This window comes from Crinia signifera, chromosome 4 (assembly GCF_055691185.1).
Source record: "Crinia signifera chromosome 4, ASM5569118v1, whole genome shotgun sequence".
Classification (NCBI taxonomy): Eukaryota; Metazoa; Chordata; class Amphibia; order Anura; family Myobatrachidae; genus Crinia; species Crinia signifera.
In genome coordinates this window covers 12,743,049-12,767,145 of record NC_139220.1, presented here as the reverse complement: position 1 = coordinate 12,767,145, position 24,097 = coordinate 12,743,049, and the positions used below count along the sequence as shown (strand labels likewise).

Below are 24,097 nucleotides of genomic sequence, written 5' to 3'. Positions count from 1 at the left end.
AACCGGCCTTAATCCCCGAAAGATGCCTCCGCTGCTTACGTCTGTGCACAAGTTACCCAGGTTTCTTTGTGTCACGATTACTGAACGATGCGTAACGGCTGATTAACCATTAACAACTAATGGAAGCGGCGTTCTCCGGAGAGAAGTGGTCGACGCGAGGACGTGTAACGGATCTGATCTGAGAAATGCTGGATGGAAACTGGTTCCGTAATCTTTGTGCAAAACAGGAAACTATTTAAAATCCAGAGTCACTCCTAATCCGTTTGGGACTGTATGGGGGGAATGTGGTCATTAGGTTGACCCTAATGCGTTGGGTTGACCACTGAAGATCAACATGAAAAATCTATGTCAACCTTTTGACTGTCGACCTAATGCTTGCATAGGCCTTAGGCATGTCGACTTTCAGTGGATCGATCCAATGCATGTCGACCTAAATTGGGTCTACCCAATGACCCATACCCAGATCAAAGGTCAATGCGGAATTCCTGACAATCACTGTCCTTGTTATAGGGCTGTAGGGGGAAATTTTCAAAAGCTTCTAAAAAAAAAAAAAAGAGGTTGCCCATAGCAACCGGATGCTGGTTTATCATTTCTCTATTGCATCCTAAAAAATAGACAGCGGGCCAGATGCACTAAGCTTCAAAAGTGATAAAATGGAGAGTGATAAACCACCAGCCAATCAGCTTCTACCTGACATCACAGGCTGTGTTTGAAAAATGTCAGGCAGCAGCTGATTGGTTGGTTGTTTATCACTCTCCATTTTATCACTTTTGAATCTTCGTGCATCTGGCCCAGAATCTGGTTGCTATGGGCAACATCACTCTCAATTTTTAGAAGCTTTAGAAAAATTTAAATGATAGCATCTGAACTATACATCGTATCCACCAAGATTACGTCAGCTATTAGTATTAAAGGGCTTCGAACAGAGGGTTACATCCGTGATTTATAGCAGGAGACATGTATAAACCAGTCACAAAGTACAGCGGACATGAAAATAATTAGGGTTTAGCCAAAAGTATTTTGCTAAGTAGTTGAACATTTTTTTTGCTTTTTCCAGTAGGGTAGTTAGTAACCCTGTAATTACCCGGCAGCCGCACGGAAGTAGAGCAGAATGGGTTCAACTGGCGAAACGTACGTCGGCGCCCATGAAGGTTACCCTAGACCAGAATATTGTATGCCCCTAGCTCGAGTCGTTCATACTGACACATATACTGTATAATGGATTATTGGCCGGGCTGCGAATGTATCTCCTCTGTTAAAGGTTCCCCAGATCCATTTCCAGCAAAGGAATAAAGGGCTGAAAGCCATTGTTTAGCGTGTATTTTTTGGGAAGTCCTATTCTGGTGCTTGTTGGGATGGCAACGGCTGAAACAAAAGGGAGTTTTTGTTCCCTTAGTCCTTGTGTTAATGGGTTTTGTTAATAGAACCTGCGGGAACCCCATTCCGCTGGCGGTGTCAGTGCCAGGATGTTCTGCAGTCACAGCCCTGGGCGAATCCCCACATGAACAAGCTGGAAGGAGCCAGAGAAGCCTCCTCGGACTTTACCTGCTAAAGGGCCACCGTGGACCCTGATAAAGTTACTGAAGGCAAAATGAATGTTCTGAAAATAATGACTGCTGCCTTTACTAGTCACAGAGACAACGACAAAGGACCTTCACAGGCAGCATCTTATAAATGGGTGGCCACTTACCACAGCTATGATAATGACCTATTTCCCTAGATTAGCATTACCTGCCCTGCTTCGGCACTTGTGTTTTAGCCCCAGAAGCCAAACATCGATTAAAATCAATTTTAATCGATCTGAAATTGATCACTTTTTTAAAGTGACGTCAATAAAACTTCCTACTGCAACGAGGCATTTCTGTGGCTAAACCTCCTACTGCAGCGAGGCATTTCTGTGGCTAAACCTCCTACTGCAGCGAGGCATTTCTGTGGCTAAACCTCCTACTGCAGCGAGGCATTTCTGTGGCTAAACCTCCTACTGCAGCGAGGCATTTCTGTGGCTAAACCTCCTACTGCAGCGAGGCATTTCTGTGGCTAAACCTCCTACTGCAGCGAGGCATTTCTGTGGCTAAACCTCCTACTGCAGCGAGGCATTTCTGTGGCTAAACCTCCTACTGCAGCGAGGCATTTCTGTGGCTAAACCTCCTACTGCAGCGAGGCATTTCTGTGGCTAAACCTCCTACTGCAGCGAGGCATTTCTGTGGCTAAACCTCCTACTGCAGCGAGGCATTTCTGTGGCTAAACCTCCTACTGCAGCGAGGCATTTCCAGGACTACAACCTTATGCTGGAAGAATGAATTTTACGGCAATCTTTTCACCGTGTCCTGTAAATGTGAGATGTTGCCATCCTGGTATGACGCACCGCCGGCAGTACACACAGTAGGTTACAGAACATATATATCACCTTTCTACATGTGCTGCATCGACACCATTATCAGCCGTTACAGCAATTACATAGGTGAAAGCTCCAGCAGCCTATGGGATCTCTTTGCGTTAGTTCTGATGGAAACGGTATCACTTATTTCCTAAGGCTTCGTTGCCAGGCCGGTGCGTGCGTTGAGTGAGTGTCCCCAGAGCTGTTGTCTCCTGATTGGTGAGAATTACACTGGTCTCGCTAGCGGCGGTGAGACGGTCACACAGGGAATGGCAAGGCTTAGTATCCCTGTATCACAAGCGGGAAAGATGGCGTCAGCCAGACAGAGTACGAAAGGCCTGTTTGTGTCTTATGCAATACTTTTTTATTGTCTCGAAGTAAAACAAACATTTGTTTTTGCGCTTTGCGTCTTATCTTTTGCGGTACGTTTAGGATGTGGCGTAGTACCAGAACAAGGAGGATCTATCCATTCTTACCGGCAGTGATCTCATATGTAATCTGTGATTGCATTAAGGTTTAATTTAATGGACAAAACCATGCTGCACTGCAGGTGGGGCAGATGTAACAGGTGCAGAGAGAGTTAGATTTGGGTGAGTTATTTTGTTTCTGTTCAGGGTCAATACTGGCTGCTTTATTCTTACACTGCAATTTAGATTTTAGTTTGAACACACCCCTCTCCGCACATGTTACATCTGCCCCACCTGCAGTGCAGCATGGTTTTGTCCATTAAAGAAGGAGTTTGCTTTTGCAAACCAAACTGAATCACCCCGTAACAGCAATGTGGTTGATAATGCAGAGCCGCAGGGAAACAGCTGCCCAGGAACATGACCAAATACTCTGCAAACCAAGGGCCTGATTCAGACCTGATTGCAGGACAAATCTGTTCTCAAAATGGACCAAACCATGCTGCACTGCAGGTGGGGCAGATGTAACATGTGCAAAGAGAGTTCAATTTGGGTGCACCATGTTGCTGGAGATTTTTCTACAGCACGTGGTCTTCGGCAATATGGCGGTCGCACCATTTTTCTGCTTATGTAAGATTACAGGGTGCTCATTGTGGTCTCCTAATTACCCTTACACCTTAAACCCTGCCACCCACATAAGAGGGTTTCAGTGCCCCCTGTGCCATCACCGCCACCTCCCCTGGTTGGGATGTACTGAAGCCCTGAAGCTGGGGCTCCGATGCGGGGGATAACCCCAGCTATAGCAGTGTTACCCTCCGCAGCACCCCGAGAATGTTCCGAGCAGCTGTAGAGTCGGAAGCTCTGGTTGGCACTGCAGAAGGATACTGGCTGCAGGGTTCTCCGTTCTGTGCGATAGCCCCATCCGCATACCCCTACCTGCGGCCCTGCACCCATCTATTACAGATACATCTATAGCTGAGGCGTGGGCCGAGCTATACACTTTAAGCCTTGGTTTTGCATCTGCAGATCGTGGACGTAAATCGACATCAATTCAAACGGTCTATACACAAATACCATAAAAGTTGCAAAAATAGCGCAACGACGTTCAGTTTATGGTCATGCGAACAATGGAACTGTCTATAGATAAGAGTCTAGCCACATAAACCTATATATAAAAGTGGGAACTGTTGTATATAAAGTAAATGACTTCATATCCAAAGTTCAGCAGCTGCTATACGTAGATGGCCCAGCCTGATATAGTCGCCTGGGTGCAGGCAGGGACGGAGTTAACGAGTCAGACTGCTTTACTGGGGGATGTGGCCCTCTCAGCCAGTAATCTAGTCACCCCTCTCTCTCTCTCTCCCCCCTTCTTGCTTATTACTGAGCTTTCCATGTGACAGTGCCAGCATGGGGTGGGGAGTATGAGGGGAGTGTCAGGGGAGTGAGTGGGGCCAGCACAGCTTCTTAAAGGAGCAGCATCTCTAGAAAAGGGGGGGGGGGGGGGGGGCATTGCACAACCAAAAAAACTACTTCAAAAAGTGAAGTTTGCAGGATCATTTTTGGAATCCCATTAAACAGTCAATATTTGCTATACTTAGTGATGCCTGGAATCCTGCGCCTCCAGCTCCCCTTCTATTTGCATGTCAGATCAAGTCGGCGGACGCGGGCAATTTGCATATGCCCATTATTACCGAGCAGGCCTGTCAGGCTGATGCGCCTCATCGCGCAGGCAGCGCTGGATTCACCTTGTGCACCTGACAGGGGTCATTGCTACTTCTCTCCGGCCGAAACTGTGCATAGGATGGCACGGCCCGTGGGGGGGGGGGGGGCGTGTAAGCCGACACAAGGTATACACCTGGCTGCAGGACACGGTGAGAGGTGCGGGCGGCATACCCACCATCTCTGTACATATGCTGTGTATAAACACTGGAACTCTCAGCTGTCTGCGGCCCAGATACAGCCCAGCACCTGTCACCCCGTCCATCTGTTCAGGGTAAACCTCAGCTGCCCTCAATGTATTTTTAATAAACCCACAGAAGCCTTTAACCCCGATGATCCTATAAAGTTCTCCAGGGACACCCAGGCTCCCGGGCTGCTGGATATATGACCGTTCCACACACCCCAGGGTTCCTGGGGGGGGGGGGGGGGATGGGAATGGGTCCTCTTATACCTGGTGACGGACGGAGACCCTGTCCATGGAGGTGATTATTATACATGTGGCCGGACCTTCATTTTTTCTGGCTGCGATAACAAATATTTACCCGGACCGAGGGCCTGATTTAGATAAACGCCACCCCACGCACGCTAATTCCCACCCCTGCACTAGACTGAGAATTCCATCGCAGCCGCGCTCACATGGAACAATTCATTCACCATCGGATGGATTTCCCCCCGTTCGCAGCTGCTGATGGCTTCAGTGTCCCTCCTTTCCAACGTTTTCTCTGGAACGCAGAGAAAACGCCGGCGCACGCAAATGGCCACCCGCTGTCAATCACACAGATAGCGGCCAGATACTACAGGTGTTCGGAGCCTGCAATAGCAGAGGGCTCATGGGAGGTCCTCCGACAATCAGGGCTGAATCAGGCCCCAAGTCTCCATAATGAATTAATAGTGTAATGTTTGGTGTGCGATGTCGGACGCAGTTAAATTATTTTGTCTTCTGCACATTCATCTCTAGCTGTGTACACACACTTCTGCTTTAGATTCGATGTTAGATTCGATTTTCTATTAGATCTGGCATTCGATCTTCCCATTCAAGTTGGCATTAGATCTGTACTTTTGCATTAGATATCGAATTTGATTTACATTCATGGTACATTGCGCACATTCGATTTACTGGATCGAATCGATATTTCCTTGGCTGCACAGTCTATTTTTCTCTTCGATTTTGAGAAAACGGGAGCGCGCATCGAATCAAATGCAGATCGAAGGGGTCCCAAAAACCATTCGATGTGGATTAGATTTTGCTTCTATAAGCAAAGTCAAATCGAAAACGAAAAAAACGTGTGTACACAGCTTAAGTCACGTTGCACACTGCATCCAGAGCTGCAGTTGTGATTAACACACACACACACATTGGATATCAGATATGGGGTGTGTTATGGGAGTGTCGCTGTACTGGTTGTGAACTCAGACACGCAATTGCTTACTTTGGGGCAGATGTATTAAGCCTTAACAAGAGATAAATGCAAGGATGATAAAGAGAGATAAACGTCCAGCCAATCAGCTCCTTACTGACTTTTCATACACAGCCTGTAACATGGCAGTTAGGAGCTGATTGGCTGGACATGTATCTCTTTATCACACTTGCATTTATCTCTTGTTAAGGTTTAATACATCTGCCCCATTGGAGGAGACAATCTTCTCCTACAGTAGAACGCAGCTGGTGAACACTGACCAATGGTAACAGCTAAAGACGCACTAAGTGGGCGTGACAGCCCTGGCACAGTCAGACCCCCGGCTGTACACCGGTACGGCGTTTTACTAGCATTAGCATAAATATGCAGACAGGACTACGGCACAAGAGGGAACGCAGAATCAGCCCCTTTATGTTTATACAACAGCATTAAGAAGTCATAGGGCAATTGCACTAAACCTTGGGGAGTCATAAAGTGGAGAGAGATAAATTAGCAGCCAATTGGCCCCTAACTGGCTTTTTTTTACCACCGTGGGTAATGTGGCAGTTAGGATCTGATTGGCCAAGGATCTGCCCCAATTTGTGTGATTGATACTACAACATTAGACGATACAGATGTAAACCGAATATAACTACAACTTGCGGAGGTTGCTCTCTGCACAATGACATACGCACGCGAGACTCTGGCACTGGAAAGGAGTTTATAGAAGTTATACCGTAAACAGATATTATTTTTTGGTGGCATACACCCATGGGGTGTGACACATTGTGGGAGTTATTCTGTAATGCAATTCCTTCTTTAATGGACAAAACCATATGCACTGCAGGTGGGGCAGATGCAACAGGTGCAGAGAGAGTTACATTTGGGTGAGTTATTTTGTTTCTGTGCAGGGTAAATACTGGCTGCTTTATTCTTACACTGCAATTTAGATTTCAGTTAGAACACACTCCACCCAAATGTAACTCTCTCTGCACCGGTTACATCTGCCCCACCTGCAGTGCAGTTTTGTCCATTAAAGAAGGAGTTTGCTTTTGCAAACCAACCAGAATAACCCTGTGTGTGTGTGCGTGTTTCCCAACAGTTTATGATGTACTGTAAGTCCCAAAGTGGACAAGCCTTTTTGCTGCACCCCTATCACTGGGCGGTAGCGGTTTTCAGGAGACCGCAGACAAGCCGTAAGTAATCCAGTGATCACACTGGAGATCCGGAAAGGAGGGTAGATTTTCTATAACCAGTTTGTTGTGGTTACTTTTCGGATTTCGACACCAATGTGTTGCAGGGAATAATTAGAGGGGTTTGCCTTCATGCCCGGCCAAAGCTGCGAGCGTGGGAAGTACACCTTCATAGTACACAGGTCATAAGGGGGGGGGGGGGGGTCTAACTAAATCACACTATCCCCTAAGGCCAATCCAGGGGGCCCCCGCCACACCCATTACATGTTCCTTTACTATGTAACAAATAGCAGGATGTGAATTCAAGTAACAGAACGGTTCCATTTGTAACAGTTTAAAAGCCACCTGGAAGCCATCCTAAAGTCTAACCTCTCTCTCTGGCAGGGCATGCTGGGACTTGTAGTTCTACTGCTGCTAGTGAGCCCCAGGCTGCATAAAGTTGATGTTTTGCAACTTTCAGACACATTTCCACCTGAATTTACCTTCATTGCATAAGAGTTAAAAGGAAACCTTAACCTTTAATTACCATGCCTCTGTCCAACGCGACAGCCGCCATTGCTATGGTCAAACATAGCTTTCCTTTAAGTCTGGCACAGAAGGAGTTAAGCTTTGTGCAGGCAATTACCCCCTGGAGCACTGGCCGGCTAAAGGGAGGGGGTATTCCATGCAAATGTTCTCATGCAGCACAATGCAGCTGCTAAATAGTTAAATACTGCAGCTCATTACAGCCAGGGTCCCCTTCTGCTGTATGTGAGAGATTGCTTAATAGTCCTGTCAGTGTATTGTATGCATAGCCCCCCCAATATATGGGGGTACAGTATCAAAGCAGGGGGCGTGGTAAAAGACCAGCCAATCAGAATCTGCGTTAAAGTTTACAGGCTGTGTTTGAAAAATGACAGTTGCAAGCTGTTTGGTTGGTATTTTGTATCTCTCTACAAACTTTAGTAAATAACCCCCAAGTCTGCATACCCACACGAGTCCTAGGGACAGAGGGTTTGGTGTCAGGTACAAATGCTCATTAACAGGTGAAATAAATGCATGGTGGAATAATCACAGTTACACAACCGCTGATGTACGTTGTATCTCACCGATGGAGACATTCGCTAAGCCTTGGAGAGTGATCAATTACCAGCCAACCAGCTTCCAACTGTCATTTTTCAAACACAGCGTGTATAATGGCAGTTGGGCTCGGATTTACTGTAACTTTAGATTCTTATGTAACCACTTCATTATAAGAGAATTTTTGGAAATATGGAACATATACAGAGGTAATAGCATACAGCAGAGACCGGCAACCTGTAGGACTACACATCCCAGCATGCCCTGTCACCTGTAAAGGAATGATGAATGATGACAGGACTTGCTGGGATGTGTAGTTCCGCAGCAGCTGGAGTGCCACAGGTTGCCTAACCTGGTATGCCTGTTTTCATCCCCGTGCCAGAGGTACACTCACCGACACCTCTCTGAGTGCCAGCACAAGGTGCCCAGGACAGGTGCTTACTGTGATGTGTGGTTCCCTACACGCAGCATGGCACTAGCCTTCCCTCACCGGGTGCCCCGTTCCTGCAGCCACATTTATACCATCAGAATACACAGTGTCAGTATTCCTCTCCAATACCCAGGATCTGTGTGTACCATCTGTGCAGCCACCTGGCACCTGGGCACAGTACCATGTACATCTCTGCAGCTACCTGGCACCTGGGCACCTTTGCCCACCTGTACATTGTGCAGCTGCCTGGCACATCGGTTACCTCTCACCTCCAGCAATACACAGGATCTATAGATTTTGCAGCTGCCTCGCACATGGGCACCCATCCCCACAAATACCCAGGTGGAGCATCTACCTGGCACCTGGGCACCCATGCCCCTCCTATACCCATGAACTATACTTTGTGCAGCTACCTGGCACCTGGGCACCCATGCCCCGGAACTATACTTTGTGCAGCTGCCTGGCACATTGGGTACCTCTCACCTCCAGCAATACACAGGATCTATAGCTTTTGCAGCTGCCTGGCACCTGGGCACAGGCAGGAGTAGCAGGTGGCACTTACCGATGTCTGAGTTGCAGAAGGCATCCTGGGGGTGGCTGGGGGCACACGTGCAGCCTTCCACCGAGTAGAAGATGTCCCCTATGGCCAGGACCAGGAGAAGGCTATTGGTAATGACAGACATGGTGCAGCTGCTGCAGGCAGGGATGTGTACGTATCCTGTGATCACACAGCAATGCTCCAGCACTGGCTCCAGCAGGTTATATATGCCGGCTGCAGCCCAGCCCCATAGGCGGGTGTACTGACCTCATCCCCCTGCTGTCCCAGGCTGGGGGGAGGCTGCTATACCCTGCATGTCTCCATGTAGGGGAGAGAGAGAATGTTCCTGCACCTCTGGATGGGGGCTGCAGTCGGTGGGTGATTGCTAAAGCAGAGACTCAGGTTCATAACAACTGCTACAGTGTATACACTATATACCCCACTGTATACTGCCAGGGTCTCAGGGGCTGCTACACTGTATACCCCACTGTATACCCCACTGTATACTGCCAGGGTCTCAGGGGCTGCTACGCTGTATACACTATATACCCCACTGTATACTGCCAGGGTCTCAGGGGCTGCTACACTGTATACACTATATACCCCACACTATACTGCCAGGGGCTGCTACACTGTATACACCATATACCCCACAGTATACTGCCAGGGGCTGCTATACTGTATACACTATATACCCCACTGTATACTGCCAGGGGCTGCTACGCTGTATACACTATATAGCCCACTGTATACTGCCAGGGTCTCAGGGGCTGCTACAGTGTATACACTATATACCCCACACTATACTGCCAGGGTCTCAGGGGCTGCTACACTGTATACACTATATACCCCACTGTATACTGCCAGGGTCTCAGGGGCTGCTACAGTGTATACACTATATACCCCACTGTATACTGCCAGGGTCTCTGGGGCTGCTACAGTGTATACACTATATACCCCACACTATACTGCCAGGGTCTCAGGGGCTGCTACAGTGTATACACTGTATACCCCACTGTATACTGCCAGGGTCTCAGGGGCTGCTACACTGTATACACTATATACCCCACTGTATACTGCCAGGGGCTGCTACACTGTATACACCATATACCCCACAGTATACTGCCAGGGGCTGCTACACTGTATACACTATATACCCCACTGTATACTGCCAGGGGCTGCTACACTGTATACACCATATACCCCACAGTATACTGCCAGGGGCTGCTACAGTGTATACACTATATACCCCACACTATACTGCCAGGGTCTCAGAGACTGCTACAGTGTATACACTATATACCCCACACTATACTGCCAGGGTCTCAGGGGCTGCTACATTGTAAACACTATATACCCCACAGTATACTGCCAGAGACCCTGGCAGTATACAGTGGGGTATATAGTGTTTACACTGTAGCAGCCCCTGGGACCCTGGCAGTATACTGTGGGGTATATAGTGTATACAGTGTAGCAGCCCCTGAGAGGAGGGAGGAGGAGGTCACTGGTCCAGGCAGCACAGCAGTGTACTGCCCGGACTCAGGTGGGGGGTAGTTGCGGGGGGCTGTTCGGGGCACATTTTTGCGTTATTGTACCCCCCCCTTATGACAACGGGGGCGCGTTTGAAGGCCACGCCCCCAAAATTTTGGACACGCAAAGGTCCCGTCGGTCCACCAATGAAATTTGGGAGGTATGGATTTCTGTAATTTTGTGTCGGAACACTTCATGTTAGATTGTTACTGTGCAGGGTTAATACTGTCTGCTTTTGTATGTAGCCCAAAGATGTTAGATAGTTTTATTTTACACAGCAATTTAGATTTCAGTTTGAACACTCCCCACCCAAATCTAAAGCCCCAGACACACTAGCAATATCTTTGCGATTCCCGTGATCTCATGGGAGAGAGGCTGGTCGCTAACGACCCACAGGAGCGCACTTGGTTCCTCATTCATTGCCTACAACTGGGTGATATTAGGAACAAAGGACCTTATTCTGATTAATTCGGTGGACCGATGTTTTGTGTCTGCGCATGCACGTTTCTGGGTACTTGTGGATTATCACGGCTCCCATCGCATGCATCCGCATGCCATATATAGTGGCATGCGATGGGATGCGATTTTTGCAGGGTTTTTGTCAAAATCGCATACGATCGCATCGCATGCGATTTGATCGCATGCTATTTTTCACTGAAAAGCATCCAAATGCATTGGAATTAGTATGAAACATGTTTAATGGCCCCCAAATGGCATTTTTGAGGCTCTACCACCCCCACTATCAACGCGAACCCGAAGCGTGGCGATCGCAGCGAGCCCGCGAGGGGCGGTGGTACGCGTCCTACGACCTTTTCATACCCCCACTATCCACGTCGGCGTGGAGTTGAGAATGAGAATAGAAAGTGTGGCTAGCGCAGCGAGCCACCGAGCCCGAAGCGTGGGGGGGGGGGGGGTACTGCATGTGTGTGTGTGGGGGGGGGGGGGCGGCCGGCCGGCACTGCGGGCGGAGGGCGGCGTCTAGATGGACTTGCAAGGCTGTCAATCAGAATAAGGCCCAATATCACAAGTGCAAAAATGAACAATATTTCCCATTATATCCCACAGTGTGCAAGCACCTGGAAATATCTCTGCACATGTTACATCTACCCCACCGGCAGTTCAACATTGTTTCACCCAATTGCGTGTTGTTTAGATTTGCTGACAAAGCTGAATAAGGCCCTCTGTGTACTGATCCTTGAAGTGTGATAAAAAGAAGCGAGATAAAGTACCAGCCAACCGGCCCCTAACTGACATTTGTCACAGCACAGCATCTTACATGGCAGTTAGGAGCTGCCTGCATTGCCTGCCTCCAGATGCATAATGCAGACACACGCACGCACGTAAGAATAATTTGCTGGCAGGTGAATCGGTCCCAGAGCGTATTATTGAGCAGCAGTCACGCGTGTACTCCCCATGTCATTTCATTCTCGCGCTCCCATTTACCGCACGGATTGCCCCCTGTAACCGTCTTCCTGGAGGAATTGGATGGATATTAGAAGACATCGCAACATTTCCAAGCTGACAAAAGGCAGCGGGGTTCCCTCAGAGTATTATCCGATGTAATGATATATAAGACAATCGCAGAGCGCGCCTGGTGGGAAATTACCTACAATATTGCTTTAGATCGTTTTATTCCGGAAGGTTAGGAAACAAACAACATTATTAAGCCTGTGATGTCATAAATCAGGGTGTTGCAGGCATTGTATTGGCCGTAAGAGCTTGGAGCGAGGTGATTGGAGGTTACCGGTGGGTTCCGGCACCCTGTGCACACTCTTATTGGAGGGAGTGTGTCCCCCCCCCCCCCCCCCGCCTCAATCCCCGCTCTAGCATGCGATGGTCACTTACTTCCTTTTCAGATGCCTGCTAAAGGCCGAATTGGTTTCCGGCGCTGACGTCACGTGTGCGTTGGCAGGGGTACACCCAGCGTTTCCATGGGCGTGACCACCATTTTTTTGTGAGCACTGCTGGGTAGTCCCCCAGCATACGCCCCCTTCCTGTTCATCCTGGTGCGAACACTCCAGCGACTGTGAATCTCGTGGAAGGCGTTCATTCCAGGGATTGGCGCATGTGCAAACCCCAAACATCGGTCGGTGTAGCGAATTCGGAGCTGTCTATTCAGGGCTTCCTATAGGCTAACCTCCCGAACCTGCCACACCCCCCCTGCAAAAGTCAGCGGTCCAGATTACATGATTTGTGGCAAACTGCATCATCGCGACACCACTCGGGGTCACGAGAGGAGAGGGTTTAATCCCAATGCCCCTACACATACCCGGCGGTATCTCCAGGAGGGCATGTTTAAAAGTTTCAGTAACAATGTGACAAAGGATTAAGACTAAAAATATTGGGACTGATTCAGCTTGGTTTGTCAAAGTATGCAAATTTGTAATTGGCGATTTCCGCACTTCTGCACATGCGTGCTCACAGCAGTGCACAAACGCGAGCACGTAAACTACAGGAAAATGCACTCGCAGTCTAAGTGTCTTCGGGGCGGCGATGCAATGTTGGGAGGACGGCCGCATGGCATTGGGTGGGTGCGGTTCAGACAACACAGTCGTGTCCGGACCAATAGTGGTCTGCGACCAAAAACATGGCAGCCTTGCGCCTGCCTTTGCACCTAGACTGCGCTGGCAGGCGGTTGCCCTAGTTTAGAGTAGCGCTTGCATTTCAGTGGTGCGATTGCATCAAGGGGAGGGACCCAGCACGCGGGCTGTCCTGTCCTGTGCTTGGCGGCCTCCCGCGTGCTACAGAAAGCTGTCGTAGCTTTGTGATTTCTCACAGCATTACAACTCCTGCTGAATCAGGCCCAATATCAATGAACGAGGACCAATTGTTTTTCGTCTCTGGCCGCTGTGAGATGCTGCTGTGTAACAGGCTAGGGAGGCACGGAGCGCGTTGCATGCAGCCAGGTGCTGCGGCGTGTAAGGAACCAGTCTGTCCCATGGGAGCTGAGGTGAAGGAATGCAGAGTGAGGAAGTCACACTCAGGGCGGGTGCTCGGCACACAGTGTACAGTCCAGAAGGGAAATAGCTCTGACAGGAGCTGCATGCTGGCTCCCTGCCTCTTTCTGCACATAAACACTGATCTCAGGGCCAGCGATTGTCCATTCCTCAGGATTAGGCTGTGAGCGGGTATCAGCCCTAACATGAGCAGTCTGCGGACTGGAGGAGACTAACTAATCCCGTCGCAGTATGAGGCGCTCTCCTGCCCCTTTGCTGTGCTCCGATAGGGAGCACTTCATGCCGGCCTAGGGCTATGTCATCGTCATTTGGCTAAAGAGCCATATTTCAACTTTCCATGGATTAAGGGTATCTATACTTTAGCACAGGTGATAATAACCACCTCAGTTGTTTTGGTTTAACCATCTTTGCACAGCATAAATATCCTTATAACCTCACCATATAATACAGAGAGCATCACAGTGACCGCCATATAATACAGAGAGCATCACAGTGACCGCCATATAATACAGAGAGCATCACAGTGACCGCCATATAATACAGAGAGCATCACAGTGACCGCCATATAATACAGAGAGCATCACAGTGACCGCCATATAATACAGAGAGCATCACAGTGACCACCATATAATACAAAGAGCATCAAGGTGACCACCATATAATACAGAGAGCATCACAGTGACCGCCATATAATACAGAGAGCATCACAGTGACCGCCATATAATACAGAGAGCATCTCAATGACCGCCATATAATACAAAGAGCATCAAGGTGACCACCATATAATACAGAGAGCATCACAGTGACCGCCATATAATACAGAGCACATCACAGTGACCGCCATATAATACAGAGAGCATCACAGTGACCTCCATATAATACAGAGAGCATCACAGTGACCGCCATATAATACAGAGAGCATCACAGTGACCGCCATATAATACAGAGCGCATCACAGTGACCTCCATATAATACAGAGCGCATCACAGTGACCTCCATATAATACAGAGAGCATCACAGTGAACTCCATATAATACAGAGAGCATCACAGTGACCGCCATATAATACAGAGAGCATCACAGTGATCTCCATATAATACAGAGAGCATCACAGTGACCGCCATATAATACAGAGAGCATCACAGTGACCACCATATAATACAGAGAGCATCACAGTGATCTCCATATAATACAGAGAGCATCACAGTGACCGCCATATAATACAGAGAGCATCACAGTGACCATCATATAATACAGAGAGCATCACAGTGACCGCCATATAATACAGAGAGCATCACAGTGACCTCCATATAATACAGAGAGCATCACAGTGACCGCCATATAATACAGAGAGCATCACAGTGACCACCATATAATACAGAGAGCATCACAGTGACCGCCATATAATACAGAGAGCATCACAGTGACCGCCATATAATACAGAGAGCATCACAGTGACATCCATATAATACAGAGAGCATCACAGTGACCACCATATAATACAGAGAGCATCACAGTGACTGCCATATAATACAGAGCGCATCACAGTGACCACCATATAATACAGAGAGCATCACAGTGACCGCCATATAATACAGAGAGCATCACAGTGATCACCATATAATACAGAGAGCATCACAGTGACCACCATATAATACAGAGAGCCTCACAGTGACAGCCATATAATACAGAGAGCATCACAGTGACCGCCATATAATACAGAGAGCATCACAGTGACCGCCATATAATACAGAGAACATCACAGTGACCGCCATATAATACAGAGAGCATCACAGTGACCGCCATATAATACAGAGAGCATCAGTGACGCCATATAATACAGAGAGCATCAGTGACCACCATATAATACAGAGCGCATCACAGTGACCACCATATAATACAGAGAGCATCACAGTGACCGCCATATAATACAGAGAGCATCACAGTGACCACCATATAATACAGAGAACATCACAGTGATCTCCATATAATACAGAGAGCATCATAGTGACCGCCATATAATACAGAGAGCATCACAGTGACCGCCATATAGTACAGAGAGCATCACAGTGATCACCATATAATACAGAGAGCATCACAGTGACCGCCATATAATACAGAGAGCATCACAGTGACCGCCATATAATACAGAGAGCATCACAGTGACCACCATATAATACAGAGAACATCACAGTGACCGCCATATAATACAGAGAGCATCACAGTGACCGCCATATAATACAGAGAGCATCACAGTGACCGCCATATAGTACAGAGAGCATCACAGTGATCACCATATAATACAGAGAGCATCACAGTGACCGCCATATAATACAGAGAGCATCACAGTGATCTCCATATAATACAGAGAGCATCACAGTGACCGCCATATATTACAGAGAGCATCAAAGTGACCGCCATATAATACAGAGAGCATCACGGTGACCACCATAAAATACAGAGAGAATCACAGTGACCACCATATAACCCATTTATTAATTTTAGAAATGAATATAGATTATAGAGGATGTGGTAATATAAGTAAGTTGAATAATTAAGAACTGCCGGTCCTTTACTTGGAATGTACAGTACAGCTTATCATACTGTGCTGTATCTCTTATACAGTGTATCATGTACAGGAACACATGTATCGCACGTGCAGTTATCTGTGCAGGTCAGATGCCTTTAGGGCTCTCCCAGGACATAACCAGTACTGCTCGCTTTTCACACATACAGTCATGAAAAGAACATTAAGGTCAGATAACAGCCAGGGATGGCTTTCCCAGCATGCATTGTACAATGTTACTGTACACCGGCTATTTTGTAGGTATGGACACAAACTCTTGGTATAAAAGATGTTAAAAACCATCTAAAGTGTAAGCTCCTGTGCTCCTTAGTGAATGAGCCTTAAGTCAAGTGATGCCAAAAGGCCTATTTATTAATCCGGATGGTTAGGGCCATGCTGCGGAATGGGACGGTTAGGGCCAGGCCGCGGGATGGGACGGTTAGGGCCAGGCTGCGGAATGGGACGTTAGGTCAGTCCGCGGGATGGGACGGTTAGGGCCAGGCTGCAGGATGGAACGGTTAGGCCAGGCTGCGGGTTGGAATGTTCTGGAAAAGCAGGATAGGTGTGTACCCAGCGCTAAATAAAACGGGTTGGAATGGTTAGGGACAGGCTGCGGGGATGGAACGGTTAGGGGATGGGACAGTTAGGGCCAGGCTGCGGGATGGGACAGTTAGGGCCAGGCTGGGAGATGGGACAGTTAGGGGCCAGGCTGAGAGATGGGACAGTTAGGGCCAGGCTGAGAGATGGTACGGTTAGGGCCGACTGCGGGATGGGACGGTTAGGGCCAGGCTGCGGGATGGGACAGTTAGGGCCAGGCTGCGGGATGGGACAGTTAGGGCCAGGCTGCGGGATGGGACGGTTAGGGCCAGGCTGCGGGATGGGACGGTTAGGGCCAGGCTGCGGATGGGACGGTTAGGGCCAGGCTGCGGGATGGGACAGTTAGGGCCAGGCTGCAGGATGGGACAGTTAGGGCCAGGCTGCGGGATGGGACAGTAAGGGCCAGGCTGCGGGATGGGACAGTTAGGGTTACAGGGTATCAACATTTATTCTTCACGAATGTACACATCCTTGTGTTGATATTTGTCACCGTTGACAATGGGACTGCATATTCCTGCTGTGGTCCTATCCCACAGAAATGTACAGTATTGTATATCAAAGCTTCAAATGATTTAAACGTCACATACCTGCCACTAGAGGGCGCACGTCTCTGCCCCGTTAATATAAATGTAATAATGACATTGTAATATACATACGATCATCTCACTTATCAATGTGACTTTCCTGTTCCTTATTAACACACGGGCCCCTCAGTCTGCAGGGCCCCTCAGTCTGCAGTAAGTCTACAGATGGACTAAGGACACTGGACACTATGAAGGTTGACATCCATTAAAGGTTGACCTAATGCTTGCGTCGACCTGCGATTTTAACCATGTCGACCTAAGGTATGTCGACTTTTTGTGGTTGATCTAATGTATGTCCACCTTTAAAGTGGCAGTATCCCTGAGAAACCACAAGCCCTATTTCCTGCGTAATTGCACCTGTATTTGCAAATCAGTGCATGGATGTGCCGACTGCAATGTCGACAGTGGCCGACGAGCAAAACCTTGTGCTTTAACATTGGAATTTGTTGGGTGCACTGAGTACCGGAAGTGAGCGCACGCTCTGAAATAACGGACAAGTGCAGCGTAGATCCATATTGTGAATGAGCCTCAATGACAGCCTCAGGGACACATAGAGGCCCAGGGAATAAAGAGGCCGCTCCCTGGACCTATGTTGTCTGTAGTGCTGCAGCCAGTCCCCCTTTTATCTCCCGAAATAAACCTGAATATTTCCCATGCAATGATGTTCTCTGTTAGCGCAGTATCCCCAGGTTCTGCGGCGATGCCTTTGGAGTTTGCTGTTGCTGCTGGGGAACCCCCCACCCACCCAGGAGGCCGGAGCCGCGCCGCCACAGTAGGACGTCTCCCATCTGTAGGCCATTACCTCCAGTTCCTGCTCCTACCAATTTAGAGCTGATCTGTAATTATAATTATATGTGTGTTGTACATCACGGGCACTGAGATGGGGAGATGTCAGACATGTTGTTACAATGAGGCGCCCTGTGTACTGACTTTCCCAATTCCCATCTTCCGGTTACATCTAAGTCCACGGAGACCGTCAAAGCCATCGCATCCGATCGCATCTTGCGGTGCCCAAGTGCTTTTTTTGGTACTTATGTAGTAACTGGGCTGCCGATTTCTAAATCGGGTCGGATCGGGAGATCGCATCGCATCGCATGCGACCATGCGATTCGATGCGATGCGATGCGATGCGATGACCCGATTTTTCCATAGGAATCAATGTTAAAATGGACTGAGTCCATTTTAACATGGAATTCAATGGGAAAAATGGGTCCTTTTCATACCCCTACTATCCAAGTGGGCATGGAGTTGGATATAAACCTGTGGCGAGCGTAGCGAGCCACCGAGCCCGAAGCGTGGCGAGCGAAGCGAGCCCCGCGAGGGCACGAATACCGTCCCCTCGCGGGGCTCGCTTCGCTCGCCACGCTTCGGGCTCGGTGGCTCGCTACGCTCGCCACAGGTTTATATCCAACTCCATGCCCACTTGGATAGTAGGGGTATGAAAAGGACCCATTTTTCCATAGGAATCATTTTAACATTGATTCCTATGGAAAAATCGGGTCATCGCATCCGATATCGGATGCGATATCGGATGCGATGCAATATCGCATCGCATCGCATCTGATTGTATGCCTTAACTTAAGGCATACAATCAAAAAATCGGCAGCCCAGTTACTACATAAGTACCCTTTTTTTTTTCCAGCACCCGATGTCTCATGCCACCTGCGATGCCACATCGGGTGCTGGAAGAGGGCTGGCGGCGGTGCAGCGGAACGGGGGCAGGAGGGCTGGCATGTGTAGCGGTGTGGGGTCAGGAGAGCTGGCATGTGCGGTGATGTATCGGTGCAAGGGCAGGAGAGCCGGCATGTGTGGATGTGTAGTGATGCGGGGGCAGGAGGGCTGGCGTGCGGTGGTAGTCAACAGAATTTGAACTTTTTTTTTTTACACACCAGAGCTCTGAGGGCTCACATTCATGTGGCTGTTGATTGGCTGAGAGAGCTCTCTCTCAGCCAATCAGAGGACTGCCCAGTGGTTTAAAAAAAAAAATTTCAAATTCGCCCGCCCCTGACTACTGCCGCACGCCAGCCCTCCTGCTTTCCACCGATCTATCGACACGACATTCGAACGGCGGGCCCGCGCATCGCGTCTGGTGAGATATTAGATGTGCATACAATCCTTCGATTTATCGCATCGATTCAGTCAAATGATGGATTGTTTGCAATATCGCCCTAGCGTATGGGCAGACTTAGAATGTATAGAACGGTAACTTTCCCATCGTTCCTATTCAATACTTATCAAACCTAGAGAATAACAATGGTTGGTGGTTATTGCAATGTTACCGCAAATAACTGCAACTGTACAAATTCAATATTAAAAACAAGACACAGGCTTTAAGACTGTCCAGCTAGCTAAATGGCCACGCAAACACACTGCGATGATGGAAAACATGGCGTGTGGTTATTGTGGTTTGTTAGTGGACCGGCAGCGAAACGGTTAACTCCTATTGGGTCTCCCCCCTTGAAGTGTCACACGTTTGTGGCAGTGTTACACATCACAGTGACTTCTGCATCTGCAAAGCTTCGCTTTATATTACCACGGTGGCCCCCTGGGATTGTAGGGGTTAAGAGGGCAATCCTATTAAGGCCTGTGATTAAAATAATGATTTCCCCCGTACTACTCATTAATTAGCAATGTTTGTTGCCCGGGGCAATGCGTTCCTTTGGATGGTAATATATTACAGGCTCCCCCTAAATTCTTTGCCTGTATTAATGCCTTCCCCGTCGTTTCCTTGAGACAACATATTATTTTACCTAGTAAATTGCTGCCTTCTGTTGACCTCAAGCAGAGAATCGGGCCGCGGGCTGCTATACTGTGCTGCGTCTTGTGCTATCCAGGTAGAGGATGTTATAATATACATAAGTCAGGAACAGAGGAGCCTGGCGCGACCGTGTGGGGCAGCAGGGTGGTCTATAAATGCCATTGCACATGCCCCGATAGCCGTGCACCTGGGAAAACTACATTGCAATGCAAGTGGTTCCAGTGCATTTATCTTTTGTGCATGCAGGGTAAATACTGTTTGCTTTTGAATGTAGCCCACAAATACTGTCCAGGACAATGGGCCTGTATGTAGCTGCATCTTAGTAATCACTTATCCCAGCTCTACAGACCGCAGCCATCTGTAACCTACCCTGGCCGACTCTAGCCACCTACCTGGGATCTACAGCGATCCAGGCCTGGGACCTGCAGCTATCCAGACCTTGGACCTGCAGCAATCCAGACCTGGGACCTGCAGCGCTCCAGACCTGGGACCTGCAGCGCTCCAGACCTGGGACCTGCCATGATCCAGTCCTGGGACCTGCAGTGATCCAGACCTGGGACCTGCCGTGATCCAGACCTGGGACCTGCAGTGATCCAGACCTGGGACCTGCCGTGATCCAGACCTGGGACCTGCAGTGATCCAGACCTAGGACCTGCCGTGGTTCAGACCTGGCTGGGACCTGCAGGTATCCAGACCTGGGACCTGCAGTGATCCGGACCTGGGACCTGCCGTGATCCGGACCTGGAACCTGCAGGGATCCGGACCTGGAGCCAGGTGTGTTCCAGACCTGGGGCCTGCCATGATCCAGACCTGGGACCTGCAGTGATCCGGACCTGGAACATGCCGTGATCCGGACCTGGGACCTGCAGTGATCCGGACCAGGGACCTGCCGTGATCCAGACCAGGGACCTGCCGTGATCCGGACCTGGGACCTGCCGTGATCCGGACCTGCAGTGATCCGGACCTGGAACATGCCGTGATCCGGACCTGGGACCTGCAGTGATCCAGACCTGGGACCTGCCGTGATCCAGTCCTGGGACCTGCCGTGATCCAGACCTGGGACCTGCAGTGATCCAGACCTGGGACCTGCCGTGGTCCAGACCTGGGACCTGCCGTGGTTCAGACCTGGCTGGGACCTGCAGGTATCCAGACCTGGGACCTGCAGTGATCCGGACCTGGGACCTGCCGTGATCCGGACCTGGAACCTGCAGGGATCCGGACCTGGAGCCAGGTGTGTTCCAGACCTGGGGCCTGCCATGATCCAGACCTGGGACCTGCAGTGATCCGGACCTGGAACATGCCGTGATCCGGACCTGGGACCTGCCGTGATCCGGACCAGGGACCTGCCGTGATCCGGACCTGGGACCTGCCGTGATGCGGACCTGGGACCTGCCGTGATCCAGACCTGGGACCTGCAGTGATCCAGGCCCACCGTCTACTGCTCCAGGTCTCCAAAAGCCGGGATCCCATGGGCAGAAGAGTTGTGCGATCCATCACCCACACTGCCTAATTCTGCTGGGCTGAAACACTGCCCCGCCAAAATGCCCCCCCCCCCCCCCCCCGCGCGCGCGCCGCCGAATTCCCTCGGTACCATGCGATGGGATGTGTTCGCACAAGGGCAGCTGTTCCCCCTAGCAACCAATATACCTTTCTCGTTGATACATTTATTAAAGCTCTTGAAATCATTTACTAAACAGAGAATGGGTTGGTTGCTATGGGCAACACCTCCTTTTTTCATTTTTAGAATCTTTAGTAAATCTGTCATTTCTCTAGTACATCCTGGTTGGTTGCTATGGGAAACTGTTCCACTTGTACTCAGCAGAAGGAGTGACATCACAGTGAGCTGGAGAGGGAGACTGGCCGACTCCCTGGTCCTTCCCCTGCTAAACAATGACACGATTACCAGCAGTATGAAGCGGGGGGGTAGGGCCTTGGCGGGGCGGAGATAAGGTCTTCACTGTCTAGCGAGACAACCTGAATCAGGCCCATGATATTTCGGAGCCTCCCGACCTCTCCTGGAGATTAGACCAGTACGACTTACCTCCTTCTGGATTTAATAAAATGCCTACATCCCAATGTCTGATAGAGGAACGGCTTATGTAATAATAAATACAATGTAAGAAATATCATGTAACGCCGGTGTTCTGCCTGCAGCGTTGGAGCGATGCGGACACCACATTATGGATGAGCGTTAACATCCTACATTGGGAGGGGGAACCCGCGTATATAACAGTAATCTGGGAAATACCGTCCATTTCCCTGGTCGGAGCTAATTTTAGCTCTTTACAGAACGACCTCTCCCCCCCTTCTGTCATGGGACCCGCTCCCCTGTTTCCTCCCTGACAATGAGAAGACGTCAGCTGTCCTCGCTCACCCAGCGTGGGCCACCGCCATTACATCGGCTCCCCAGCCACAGATCCAATTACAAGTTATTCTATATTCTGCAACAGAAATAAATAATCTCATTTCCCACCATTCCCCAAAGGGCCCCAAGAGATAAATTCCAAAAGAGAAAGTGACACAGAAGGGTCCAGAAATAGGAAACATGAGTAATATGGGGCCGGGTCCGCTCTGTATCGCAGCAGCCTGATTAATGGATCTGGTGGGCGGAATGAATTGCCTGGAGAATAGGAAATTATTTCCCCCTCAATCACCATTATCTGTCAGCGCGAGTGTGTGTGTGTGTGTGGGGGGGGGGGGGGGGGGGATTGTCTTCCACTGTACTTTTCTGAGGTAAAACCACATGAAGGGTAAAGACAAGTGCCATATGGGGGCATTACACATGTATGTGACCCCTCCCTGCCATATGGGGACATTACACATGTATGTGACCCCTCCCTGCCATATGGGGACATTACACATGTATGTGACCCCTCCCTGCCATATGGGGACATTACACATGTATGTGACCCCTCCCTGCCATATGGGGGCATTACACATGTATGTGACCCCTCCCTGCCATATGGGGACATTACACATGTATGTGACCCCTCCCTGCCATATGGGGACATTACACATGTATGTGACCCCTCCCTGCCATATGGGGACATTACACATGTATGTGACCCCTCCCTGCCATATGGGGACATTACACATGTATGTGACCCCCTCCCTGCCATATGGGGACATTACACATGTATGTGACCCCTCCCTGCCATATGGGGACATTACACATGTATGTGACCCCTCCCTGCCATATGGGGACATTACACGTGTATGTGACCCCTCCCTGCCATATGGGGACATTACACATGTATGTGACCCCTCCCTGCCATATGGGGACATTACACGTGTATGTGACCCCTCCCTGCCATATGGGGACACTACACGTGTATGTGACCCCTCCCTGCCATATGGGGACATTACACATGTATGTGACCCCTCCCTGTCATATGGGGACATTACACATGTATGTGACCCCTCCCTGCCATATGGGGACATTACACATGTATGTGACCCCTCCCTGCCATATGGGGGCATTACACATGTATGTGACCCCTCCCTGCCATATGGGGACATTACACATGTATGTGACCCCTCCCTGCCATATGGGGACATTACACATGTATGTGACCCCTCCCTGCCATATGGGGACACTACACGTGTATGTGACCCCTCCCTGCCATATGGGGACATTACACATGTATGTGACCCCTCCCTGTCATATGGGGACATTACACATGTATGTGACCCCTCCCTGCCATATGGGGACATTACACATGTATGTGACCCCTCCCTGCCATATGGGGACATTACACATGTATGTGACCCCTCCCTGTCATATGGGGACATTACACATGTATGTGACCCCTCCCTGCCATATGGGGACATTACACATGTATGTGACCCCTCCCTTTCATATGGAGACATTACACATGTACAGTATGTGACCCCTCCCTGCCATATGGGGCCAGATATACATTATATATATATATTTATTTTACCTACATGCTCATTGCCATGGGGTTACATGCTCATTGCCACAGGGT

The 24,097-nt window shown here is 49.4% G+C and overlaps 2 protein-coding genes across 3 annotated transcripts in view; one reads left to right on the top strand and one right to left on the bottom strand.

Moving 5' to 3' along the window:
- Positions 1-9,325, bottom strand: part of TIMP3 (TIMP metallopeptidase inhibitor 3) — a 33,535-nt gene extending 24,210 nt beyond the window's left edge. The window contains exon 1 of the mRNA XM_083181135.1: positions 9,142-9,325. Within this exon, the coding sequence (XP_083037261.1) occupies positions 9,142-9,262 (121 nt within the window). The 5' untranslated portion in view covers positions 9,263-9,325. The remainder of the gene's footprint in view (positions 1-9,141) is intronic.
- Positions 1-24,097, top strand: part of SYN3 (synapsin III) — a 202,954-nt gene that overhangs the window by 105,536 nt on the left and 73,321 nt on the right. The gene's annotated exons all lie outside the window — the stretch shown is intronic.